The 13,224-nt window shown below is 37.0% G+C and overlaps 1 protein-coding gene across 4 annotated transcripts in view; it reads right to left on the bottom strand.

Moving 5' to 3' along the window:
• Positions 1–303: 303 nt before the first annotated feature.
• Positions 304–13,224, bottom strand: part of PALS1 (protein associated with LIN7 1, MAGUK p55 family member) — a 55,522-nt gene continuing 42,601 nt past the window's right edge. For all 4 annotated transcript variants that reach the window (XM_040066922.2, XM_040066923.2, XM_058420931.1 and 1 more), the window contains 8 exons: positions 11,250–11,327; positions 10,261–10,444; positions 9,119–9,190; positions 8,588–8,659; positions 7,724–7,891; positions 6,822–7,024; positions 5,414–5,524; positions 304–3,373 (listed from right to left, as the gene is read on the bottom strand). In XM_040066922.2, the coding sequence (XP_039922856.1) occupies positions 3,197–3,373; positions 5,414–5,524; positions 6,822–7,024; positions 7,724–7,891; positions 8,588–8,659; positions 9,119–9,190; positions 10,261–10,444; positions 11,250–11,327 (1,065 nt within the window). In that variant the 3' untranslated portion in view covers positions 304–3,196. The remainder of the gene's footprint in view (positions 3,374–5,413; positions 5,525–6,821; positions 7,025–7,723; positions 7,892–8,587; positions 8,660–9,118; positions 9,191–10,260; positions 10,445–11,249; positions 11,328–13,224) is intronic.

Here is a 13,224-nt window from a genome sequence, read left to right on the forward strand (position 1 = left end):
CAAGGAAGAAATTTCTATTAACACCTTTAAAAAATCATTTTAGAATTGTATGAAAATAAGGCCATTTTTTTCTCTTGTGAAGCTGCAGATAGCACAGCTGAATAGTAAACCCGTAATCTGTGGTAAGATACAGATCCAGCTTGAAAGAGACCGGAGCTCTGCAGACCTGTTGTTGCCTCTCCCACAGGATGGATGGTGTCAGAAGGTGCACAGAACAGCCTGTAGGGCACTGAGGGGTCACAGCACGTTTCACACATTGAGCAAAGTGGCAGAAAGAAGACTCCCAGGATTCACTACAAGAAGTAAAATTGTACAGTGATTTATTTTAAATCTAGAAATATTTTACATTTTTACATTAGTGTGCAGTTCATGATGTCTCAAAATACAGAGTGCAGATAAATGTATAAAAGTACAATGTGGGGCTAACCACAGGTCTCAGTAAAGTCACCTTAATTATTTAAGGCATGGAACCCACCATCTAATATTTTTAAAAATCACATTTAATTACATTCGAAAAAGTCTTTTATGCAATCTATCTAACATTTTTTTAAAATTAAATCTGGACTGGTAAAAATGCAGATACCCTCATTTCAGTCTGATACAGCTCACTACAAAGCCTGGGATAAGGTTGAAGAGTTTTACCAGTGAAATCTATGTATTTTCTTTTGTTCTTCATGGAACTAGCACACATTCTTCATTAAACAAGAAAGAATAATTTCTTACACAGGGTAGTTCCAGGTCCAAGATGGCAGTAGATGGACAGCCAGGTATATATTCCAGTGCTGCTCAGACTCTTCCTTTCAGCAGGAGGCAAAGCTAACACTGGTTAAAAGCTACTATAGCACCTCTATGGATGTCAGTGAGTTCTGTGTGCCTTGGAAATTAAGGGTAGAGCTGAACTTCAAGCAATATGCTTTAAGTCTACATTCAAAAGCTTATTCGTATAAAAACAGATTCTGTACACCATTTCAGAAAAACTGGGGAGACAAACATGAATGAAATAACATTAATGGCATGATTTGCTGAGACTAATGCTGCCTATAACCACTGAATACCTAAGGGGGTTCAGCAACCACCTGGAGCTGATTGTGACTGGGAGAATTTGGACAGCACCTACGCAGCTGAGCTAGGTTAACATTACTCCACGTTTTACTGCTTTCCACCTTCTTGTCCAGAAACATTCAATACCCCAAAGCCTAATTCATCTATAATCATTTTTCTTTAAAAAGGGTAGAATCAATACAGTTTTTCCAATATACCTGAACACTGTTGTTGTCAGGCTATGGAGGAAACTGAGAACATGCCTGCAATGTGAGGCAAAAAGCCGTAATTTTGAATATCCAGCCCTCAGGCCAACAGTAGCACAGTATTATTTCTAACACTGACTTGAACTAAGATATTCAAGTTTCCACCCCATTTTCTTTCTGAAGCGTCATTACTTATTCCCACTAATTGCTTTTCAGCCCTAAATATTATCTAAACCAGCAAATAATTTTGCTTTCTAGCAAGACAGGAATTCACTCTGTACTTCAATTTTTCAATGCAAAAATGTACTGATTATTAGTTCAGTACCTAGGACAGTTATCTGACATTTTCTTCATATCTGCTCTATACTTTGAGCCCTTTAACTATGGGTGTGAATTTGTTCCACTAACATTTTAAGAAAGAATATATGTAAGACAGAATGAAAAACAGTAATTACTTTTTTATCCTTCAACATTAGACAGGCGTGAACTACACATTGACATAACTCCAGTGTTTTACCTGTAGGAACAAAGAAACACTATGGCTAAAAGAGATATTCACAGTTAAGGTTCTTTGTGCTACCCAAACCAGCCAAGATACTACTATTAATTTAGTGTCAGCAACAACAGCCCTACTGCAGATGCACAGCCACAGTAGTTAAACCTTCACAGCCAGAACCATTAGGGGATGCAGAGATGTTCCCACCTGCATTGCAGAACGCGTTAGGATACAGACCTTACCTTTTGTTCCCTCGTTTCAAGTTTTTTGTTTTAACCATTAAAAATATTCCCCTTTCTGGTGACTTCTCAGTCAGTTACCAGTGTTTTACACATATTTTCACTGCAGTACTGAGCAAATGCAGGACAATACGTTGGCTAGTGAATTACAATAACACAGTAGCTACATTCAGCTGTTTTAATTCCAGTTAGTTTTCCATTAGTCCAATAGCCACAACATGAACCATTTGCAGAGATTAAAGAACCCCGCTGTCTTCCAATGTTCAGCACATTGGTCTCTATTAGTCAGTATCCTGTTATAAAACATGAGAATTTTAGTTGACTCTCAAGCAGCATGTCTTATAACTATGTATTTTCACAAAAATATAACCTCTGCCTTTCTATCTCTACAGGTCTGTGAAAAACAGCGGCTCCAATCAGTCAGTATGTTTTAAAGAAAACAGCATAAAAATATCACATCTAAAAGTTCAATATAATAGTCATCTTTGATTGGACCTAAAATTAGTGTGCAGTCAAATCCGATTTTAAAAGTCTGACTAAAAAGACACAAGGATCGAAATATTTACATTATACACATTTTTCAATTACAGTGCTATTAGAAAGTGGAATGTTTGAGAAATAAAATATTAACTCGAGCCTCACAGGGCAGCTCCAGACCAGAGCAGCATCTTCATTCTGTATTTTTTGAACAGGAGAGGTTTCTCATTGACATTTTTCAGATGTAGATTATTTCTCTGCCCAATGATCTGTAGAATTACGCTCCTGAACTAGCATCATGTCCCAAAAAGTCATTAAGTTAAGTGTTAAATAACATTCATATTTATAATAACTATGTGACAGCATGGACTATATATATATATATACACACAACACACTTAAAATCTTTGTCATAAGGGTGATTCTAAGTTAAAAAAGGTGGATTTATGTATAAAAGTAGTTGCTAGAAAAAAATCTATCTAAAGCTTCAGAATTTAGACTGACATGGTCTCCATTTCTAGACCACAGAGAAAGAAAACTCGGACAACCTTTAGATCAGTTAAATTGGCTCACAAACTGATCAGCGTATCTTTCTGTAATACACAATTTCACTGGCAAAAGATGCTGCCACTGAGGTCTAGAGCTCACATGCCTTTATACTAGAATTGGGCAGACCTACACATGGTCTGCTTGGAAAGGTAACTAGACTGAAGTCCATTTGTGCCTTGGAACTGCTCTCATCGTAGCCAGGTGGAGGGCACCCACTGCGGTTCTGTGTCGAGCTTATTTATTAACCGAAGTAACTCCTGATACGCCTTATCAAGATCAGAATTCACAATTGCTGTATCAAAGTAGTGGCCATTGTTCTGTTCCATCTCCCTTGTCTTCTCTATGATTTCTCTCAGCTCTTCTGGCTGCAATCAGAAACAGAGAATTAGTGTAGGTGTGTGAGCCTCTCCCCCACAGTAACGGCAGGGAAAGGGAACAACTCCATTTTTTTCACACAGATACTCATGGTGTTGCTGTTGGCTGTTGAAATGTTTACAGGAACACTCAAACCTCAGGCTAAGGGCCTTCAAGATATCCTGACTGACAATGAGTGGCAAAGAGTAAATAACTGCCCAGGCTGAAAAAAATAAGGAAGACCTAACACTGCTCATTGCACAACACTGATCTCACTGAAGGAGACTGGAGACGGCAGAGAAGGTGTTAAGACAAAGTCTGAACCGTGCCAAACAAGGCAGCATTCTGCTGGCACTACCAACACCTAACACCCAAAGGAGACAGCTCTCACTGGTGACAATTGTTCAATACACAGCAGTGAGAGCCACACACAGCCAGAGATATACATTTGAGCTGACCAAATCACCATAACATCAGGTGAATAACATTGCAGAAATCTAGAAAACACCATTTGGGAGCTAGAAGGGAGTATATCAAAATCAAGAATATTGCAGTGTAGATAAATGATACAAAGGCAGAAGTAAAAATGTTTTGATTTTAGAAGTTTTCTTTCACTTAGATTCTAAAAGTGTGTTTATTTTTCTCAACTTATTTTTGTATTGTATAAAGAAATATTCAAGTATAATTTTTGAGTTAATATCCTAGAGAGGATATTTCAAAAGGAACTTCAGGCCTTCAGGATTTTTTTTCTTAGCCATTACACAGTCTTGACAAAATCAGAGCAACATTAGGGCATACATGCAAGAAATACCCTTTTCTTTATCAGGGAAGGGGTTTAACTTGATAGCATGTACCCAATTGAAATAAATACAACTCCAATACAATTAATCAGAAAGAAAACAGGCACGGCGTAACACCAAGAAATGCATTCCTTTTTATTGCAAATGGATTCCTTGACTACTGCAATAAAAATCCAGAACATACATAAGCTGCAATATTTATATAAAATAAAGTTTCCTTCATTGCATAAACATAAAGGAGGAAGCACCCATTTAAAGACTATGATTGTATTTGACTCAGGGGCAGGGGAAAGAAAGGAAAAAAAAGAAAACTTCCTCTGTTTCAACACTTGGACTTTAACAGACTTTAAAATCTTTCCCACAAGTAATAAACCACCCTTGCATCAAACAAGGAGAGCAAAACAACACAGCCATAGAACACTGAGTTATGATTCCTGACCAACAGCCATGTCAGGAATAACTGTGACTTATGCTGGGAAGATTTTGTTTTTCCTTAGTTTGAACTGCATTATGCTCAATTAGTACTTTGAAGTTACTGTGGTGGCAAAAGGTGCCTGCCAATCACTACAGGGTAGATTTAGGTTAAAAAGCTGATGATGAACCTATTCCACTGCCTGAGCCATAAGCACTCGGTATATCATAGCCCGATAAGGAACTTTTCCAAGCTTTCAGATGTCCTGATTTAACCTTTGGCTTTCAAGTCCATTCTGCAGAACTAACTTCTGAGGAACTAAATCTCATAACCTCAGATCTTGGACATGACTGGTTAAAAATGAAGAGGGATCCCACAAGATCAAGCATGAAAAGAATTTTATCTGAAGAGTTTTGGATTTTCAAGTAAATGTTTTTCCAAAGGCAGGTACGTTCTGAAACGAAAATCAGTAGTCCTTTGCTCCACAGAACTACTCCCAGGTTTACTTGAGGATGAAACTGGGTTTTCCACAGTTTTGAAATGAAAGGTCATGTTTTCATAGCCAAATGAAGGACCCCAATGCAGAGACACTGTGCCCCAGGATTACTGAATTAGCAGCGCGTTGTCTTGCCTAATACCTCTCACATCCCTTTAGGCAAAAGCATCCTGAATGAACCCTTCCCTTAGCGTGGTCTGCCTACCAACCTGGAGCACAACCACACTGGCTCACTGCAGAGCTAACTGCCAGTACCACCACCGTGTCCCCATCCCAAGGAAAGAGTATGTGCATTTTTCCACCAAACCCAGCATGGCTTCAGAAGAAGCATAAAACACCTTACCTTGGGATTTTTCCCTTCTTTGGCCAATAAAGCACGTAGTCGCTCTTGTGAAGGTGGTGCAACAAATATAATATATGGCTTCAAGTCAGAGTTACGCAGTGTTTTCAGTGACTGTAAAAATAGGATTAAATATTTCACCATTCCACCCAGGAAAAGGGCATTTATTGATGCACTATTCACATGCTATAATTGAAAATATACTCTTCAAACACAACAACTGTACAATGTATTAACAGCAATAGAATTACTGTAACAGCATTCAGAGTTCAGACACCATTTCCTACGAAATTTATATTCCAAAATTTTTCAGCTTCATGAAACTGAAATATTTACTTTTGTTCAAGAACATTCTTCCTAACTGAAGAAACAGATCTTTTGGTATCCAAAGGCAATAAAAAGGTCAGCTACATTGAACTAAGTGTCTTACAATGCTAAGGAAAGATATCAGCTTTGAACTGAGAGAAGAGTCTTTAAATATTACACTTCACTTGAAAAACTGCAATTTAACATTTTCTGTTTTGAAGATTAAAATACAAGGTATCAGATGCACTATTACTGTATGCGTAGCATTTTCTTTTGTTCAGGTTTGTCTCGGGATAAGCAACTTGTCTCTGAGATAAATTTTTATAGCCACAGGATTAGATAAAATTTTAAAGAGGTATGAACTTTCATCTCATGACATGCTTTGCAATAGCCATGAGCTACACTAGTAAAGTATCACATGATCCTAGCTGGTGATGAGTAATTGATGACTAATCATAGCTTCAATACGACCAAATTTTACTGATGTGGCTAAGTTTTAGGACTTCTTTTGCAGCATCTACAGCAGCAGCAGACCTCATACACACCATATGTATCAGAAAACAGGCTGCATTCCAGCACTCAGCCTCTTAACCATGTTTGACTAAATCTCCAAATTGAGGTATGCAAGCATAGTTTATCTCTTCATAACGAAAAGGTCACAGCTAAATCGTTTTTCAATACTGTTGATGTGATGTACTTAATTTCTGAACTGTATTTGGAAACTGCAAAAACATCCCTGAAATGCAATTTCCAAGTATAATCACAAACAATGTCCTCTCTATCTTCAAGAACTGCAGGGATCACAAAGTAATTGGAAGACAGAGAGACACAAATCTTATTTTAATTAATTTTTAAATTTAGATGGTTTCCAGATACTTAAAGCTGATGAAAACAAAGGCCCCTATCACCTGCAGCACAGATAAAGACGTGCATATTTGCAAACAAGAAACTGAACAGAGTCAACTGAGCACCACTGAAAGAAAACCTGGCATCAACACTAATATGGATCTTGAAAACACACTCATTTTCTAAATCAGATAGAGCTGTCTAGATATTCACAGTAGCTTCTACAATTCAGACAGGACAGGCAAGAGCTTTGCCATACCTGGGTATGAAGATTTAAAAGGCATATCTTGCCCGAGTTGATGACTTGCCGCACGGAGTCTATGCTCGTACCGTAGAGGTTCTTCTCAAACTCTCCATATTCAATGAACTTCCCTGCAGCTATGTCACTCTCAAATGCCTGGCGGGAGATGAAATGATAATCCCTGCCAGCTACTTCAGTCTCTCGCCTACTCCGAGTAGTATCTACAAAAGAGAAACTGAGATGGTGATACACGTATAGAACTGAAGAAAAAAAGTTTTTCTCTTCGCAGGCATATTGCTAATCATGCAAACACATCCCCATACTGTCCCCAACCCAACACAGGAAATGTCCATGAAATCCATGTATGTTATTTTCTACAATAAATGTCCTTGGTCAGATTAAGTTGTCAAACTTAATTTAGAGGACTCTGTTATTTAAAGGTATTTTTTCCTCTTTGTAGAGGAAAAAAATAGTAAACTACAGAAGGAATAGTTTTAACTGTGCAGCTGTGTTTTGAATGTGAAAACAGCTATTAATTGTTTTTCAACAAATACATATTGCTAAGTTGTTTGTAAACATAATCTAGGGTGCATTAGACAATAAAAATGTAATTTTTACTGAAATATCGAAATCTAAATTTACACAGGACATTTGATTAAATTTTTTTTGCCCAGTATACTGGTTTCTTTTTGACCTTCTGGAACTCACTCCAGTTTGATTCAAAGCGATATATATTCATGCCTTGTAATATCTCTAGAACGCTGTGTTTGTAACACTAGATTTGCATTAACTTCCCTTTTTCCAAGCGCTCAGTATATCCTGCCCCAACCCCCCAAGCTCCTAATTACTATTTCCAAGACAACAGGATTTGTCTGCAGCCAAGGTTCAGCGTGAGGAACCTTATCTGCTGTCACACTCACGGGGCACGGCGGAGGCAAAGCGATCCACCTCGTTATTCATCAGCCTCTGCCGCAGCTCGTTCTGGCCGCAGTTCTGGGGGCCAATCAGAACGATGGGACGTTTCCTATTTGCTGGCTGATGGTACAGTGACATTTCCTCGTAGGTCAGAATTTCCTCATTGTCATAATCTTGAGAGAGAACAATAAAACAGTCACAACATACTCTGCTGCCGGATCCATGTATTGCCTGTCATGCAGTATCAGATTTCAGACAGCTCCTGACTCTCTGCCCAGCAACTCCAAGTCACCAAAGCAACAGAAGCCAAAGATCATCACGTGCCCAGTAAGATGAGAATTTTTTCCCATTCTTGGGGAAAAAAATGTGTTTCCACTTACTACTCTTCATATAATTAGTAGCAAAAACCCAAGAAACAACTTTTTTTGCAAAAAAAAAGTCTCTAGTACAAGAGTAACACTTTATACCCAATGGCAGCAATGTAATCCCAAATCCCAAAGTACTTTTGTAAGAACATACTACGAGTGGCCTATAAAATCTGTCAAGAAAGTTTCCATTTATGAAATAGAATTATGCAGCGAGATATTACGAAGCTGTAATAAATTGGTTCATCATTGTAAAATTTTAAGTGGTTCTATGCCTAAAAGGCTTTTCCCTTATCATCTTATCTTTATTAAATACACTAAATGACCCTACAAATGCTTTCACTTCTTATACATCTTTCACTAAACGCTACAACAAAACATATTTGCTTCTACACAGAACTTACTGCTAGCATTTCTAACATCATATCCTGAATTTCAGCATTATCTTCACCATCTTTTATAGTTGTTTATAATTACACACACCGTGCAAAAGTTGTTCCTTACCATCATTTTTATTTGCATTGTATAAAACCTTTTTCCGTTTCTTTTTGTTTTTCTTGGCGCACCAGAGTTTTCCTAATCAAAATAAAAATTATGACAATCAAACAACCATACAACAAAAATCTTCCTATTCTGACCTTGTTTTGGATCTTTAAAATGGAGAATTTATTCTGCAGTTTTGAAAAGGCATAATATCCTTTTGTTGATTACAATGCTTTGGTGTATTAAGCAAATGTCAAGGACTTTACCAACTCATGGCAAATAAAATTCTTTATGAAAAAGGGGGCTTTCCAAATTCTCTACATCATTCTAATTACATCACACATAGTTGTGAAAAACCCATGTGATTGATACAACAAGGTGTTAAATTCAGACTTGTATTTACATGAAGAATTTCAAACAATCATCCCACTTGTATTACAAAGAAAAAACACACCAGGGGAACGTTCTACAACTCCACCAGGACAAGGTTCCATATAACACTAATTGACATTGCTACAGGAGATTTTTTTACTAGAGAAGCATATATCCCACCTGATTTTTCAGGCTCCTTGTCTTCTTCTATGGTTTGCTTCATTGCTTCTCTTTGTTGCTGAAAGGTTTTTCCTTTATGCATTAAAAAAAGCACAAGAGTCATTAACATTTAGAAACCATTTCCATGCCTTTTCATAATGACTTAGTCATTTGCCTCTTTCCTAAGCTTTCACATCTCTTAAGGTTCTAGAAGAAGGTAACATACGAAAGAAATTTTAAAAGAGAAACCAAAATTGCTGCAAAACTGATTTATTACTTCAAAAATATATTCAACAAGAGAGACTTGAAGAGCATTTGTAGTATACTAGACAGCTTTACCTGGAAAAGTAAAAGTACTGGAAAGACTACATTTCCCCACTATGATGATATAATTTTCTAATTATTTTTGTATGTCTAATGTGTTCTATTTATATTCAATATTTTGAACTTCAATTTAAAATAGAATAGCCTGTATTTAAATTAGTGTTTCTCTCAACTTATTCAAGCATCATAAAGTTACAGTGTGATATTCTATGGAATTTGAAAAGTAAAGTGACAACCTGTGACAAAATTTGAAAATTTTGTTCACTGTGTTTAACAGAGAAGCAGATCTTTAATGAACTAGGCTGCAATACGTATTGCAATGGAAAAATTATGAACAGACTTCAGTGTCTGAAAACCCTGTTACCCAAAGGCCCACAAAGTGAGAAAGGAATTCTGACTGTCACAAGTAACTGAAGCCCTTAAGTGAAAACATGCTGAAAAGTGACCACAAATAGGTAGTGTATCAAGTAGTTTATTTGAGAAAGGTAGGAAGCCTCAGAGCTGTGCTCATCTCCAGAGAACAAGTGGGCTGCAGTCCCACATCTCTGCTGCAGCCAGCAGAGGGAACTCTGAATCTGCAGAGTCCCCATGGTGGAGGAATAAAGGAAGAGGAGAGTAGCTCCTGAAAGGGGCAGTGAAAGCAGCTTTGCTCAGTGTTTAACTCCAGACAAGCTGATGCCCAACAGCAGGCTCTGTTGCAAATAGTTCAAAGACACAGATATATTTAAGGCAACAGACACTTGAGAGTACACAATTCTTTGAAAACCTGAGTATTGTTCCTGTGTGTCTATGATAACTAAATTGACTGACTATCAAGCTTTTTCTAGAGTTTTATTTACCAGGGATAAGGCCTGCCAGTGGCTGATTATCTTCATCTCCATCTCTGTAAGCCTGCCACCAGTTTGGATCTTCTTGACTGATCACATGGAGTATGTCTCCTTTTTGAAAAGACAGGCCTAACTCTCGGCAGGGGACGTAAGGGTCATCAGAGGGATCGTAGTCAAAATGTGCTTTGACGTGTATCTGTAGGAGATCGAATGTTAAAAGAGCAGAAAAACACCCCAGTGACTTCTGAAGAATTAAGCCTTGTCTTCCTGTGATTGCATTAGAGCTAGGATATATGAAAACTCCAAGCTTCTATAAAATGGAAACTTTATCTGGGGCATACAGCAGGTACTGAAATGGAATCATTAGGTTAACAATGGAAAAGACACGGTTGTGCTAGGTTGGATGGAAAGGCTTGAATTTAACATGCAATTTCCTCACTATTGTAGGAGACAATCTCCCCTAGCTACTGATTTAAGTTCTCTGCATTCAAAAATTAGCAGAGGTATTCTGATTGGTTAAAGTACCTAATAAATACACAGACTGAAACCCATTTGCAGGGCTTTAAGTGAAGTTTTACTTGTAAAGTATTTTATCACCAGCCATTAATGCCTGGGCATTCTTTCTTCAAACTGTTACAGCTATCTTTTCCTCCCAAAGTATATTTGCAAGTTTCCAAGTTTTTTTGATATATATAAATATATATATATAAAACCACACAAAATAGAGACATTCCAAACAAGAAGTCAGAACAACAGGAAGTTCTGCTTTTACAATCTCTTTCAGAAACTGAGTTCAAATCATACCAAGAGTTTCAGTTTAAGATCCTTAATAATTTTCAACAGTTAATTCAGGTGTTAGCCTGATAACAATTAAAATCTATTTAAATGGCTATGGTTTGGGTTTGTTCCACAATGTAAAGAAGCTGCAGGAGAACATTTTACACACTACTGGAAAAACAAGTACGTTTCACCAAGCACAAGAACACTGTAGAGCTACTTACAACTGTCTCCTTCGCAGGGGGTGGCTTGCTCTGCTGACTGGGAATCAATACGAAGGTCAGAGTACCATGCATGTCAGCCTGAGAAGAAAAATAGGCTCTTCATATAGGGTATCAAAATATGACTTAAGGTTAAGGATTTTAATAACTAATACATTTTAGAAAATGCTTTAAAAATTCGTATTAGAAGTTGTTCCTAACAGCACAACATCTACCCTTTAGCTGGTTTAAAATAGTACAGGTACAGACGCAGCGATTTCGTAAGATTAGAAAGCTACATGCTGATAACTCAGATTTGTAAAAGCCTAGCTTCCTTGAATAGAAACTATTTCTATTTGAAATGGAGCAGCTGCTGTTCTGTCAAGCAGAGACTTAGGAGAAATGGATAATATTCCCTTGTTCTGTTCAAAAATACCAAACAAGTGGGTCTAAACTGGAATGAAAAAATATATTTAAAAAATGTAGTTTTTCTAGAATTGCTTAAGTGGAACAGTTCTTTCAAATCTAAACATTTCTACTATGATTTTATGCTGTTAATGTTATTAAAGAATGCAAAACACTGCTTAAAAATTTAGCTAACATACTTGAATCTTGCATATGTATAGTGTTCAATACCGACACCATAGCCATCCTTGGTAAGAAAGTAGAACATCGTAAATGTCTTGTCTTTATCCTCTTTGTTTACATACTTCCATGTGCAGAATGTGTTTGCACATATTAAAAAATATCTCGATAAAGTTCAAGTGACAACCTGTGACAAGGTGTTTCACTTCCTATACATTCTACGAAGCATAACACAACAATTCATCCTGTATAAAACCAGAAAATGCATGTATCTCAAAAATTCAGAACTAAGGTTCAAATAAAGTAAATGTAGTTTCAACATAACATGATGAGGCTGCAAGAAAGGAAAACCCATGATTTTCAATCAGCATGCATAGTTCCACGAGGAATGTATAAAATCTCACAGTGATCATGTGAACAGCCTAGTCTAAAAGTCACATGTACTTTATTATCACTTGAGTAGCAAGTAGTGAGGCAAAACTAAGGAGGGAAGTTATTTCTTTCTCTTGTGCTTGTCTGAAGCATTTTGGGGGGTCTGAGGCATTTTTGAACTTCATTTTCAGATTACAAAATAAAAATTATGACATATAAAGGATTAAAAGTATTATTTTAAATTACTTGCATTAAAAATATTTTTTCAAAATCCACAAGGTTGTGTTTATTTTGTTTTTAATTTTCAGCAAATTGATTTTCTCTTATGCTAATGTACTGTGGCTTTACTTCTTTTATTTTTCACCCCTAGGCTGCAGGAGCTGCTTGGGAGCAGAATAAACTCTCTGCAGAGAACTAAACTGCCAGACTTGAACTACCTGTCAATCACCTCCAAAACATTCTTTTCAGAATCACAAGACTTAGTTAAATATGGCTTTAAAAAAATACAGATGGCAATGGAGACAATTAGAAAACATGACAAATCTCAGCCCTGAACCAAAAAACCACGGACATTCAAGGTTTCTCAGCGAATTGTAAGCATCTCTCTAATTGATTTAAAAACAGTAAAACAAAACCCCCCAAATCTCACACATTTCTGCCTCTACTTCCTTCCACTTGATCTCACTGTATGAAGTAGATGAAAAATCTTCGCAGCAAATTTTAGAAAAAAGTCCACCTGAAGATGGAAATTGTCCATTAAAAACCAGTGTCTTACTGTACCATACGACAACCTCATCTGTGGATACTGCTGCCTATTCTTCCCACAATACACAACCCATAGCTGAACCTGTCTTTGTCCTGATTCCGATTTGTCTCTAGAGCATAAACCTACTAAGTAATTTGAAGATTTACTAAATACGTTTCTCCCCTTTTTTTCTACCCAAACTCCCTACTAAGTAAGTCCTAGTTGATATTTCCAATGTTTTGTGCCAAAGTTATTAATTAACCTGTAAAAGTATCATTTTCATCTGTTTCCACTTCG

Source organism: Hirundo rustica, chromosome 6, assembly GCF_015227805.2.
Source record: "Hirundo rustica isolate bHirRus1 chromosome 6, bHirRus1.pri.v3, whole genome shotgun sequence".
Classification (NCBI taxonomy): Eukaryota; Metazoa; Chordata; class Aves; order Passeriformes; family Hirundinidae; genus Hirundo; species Hirundo rustica.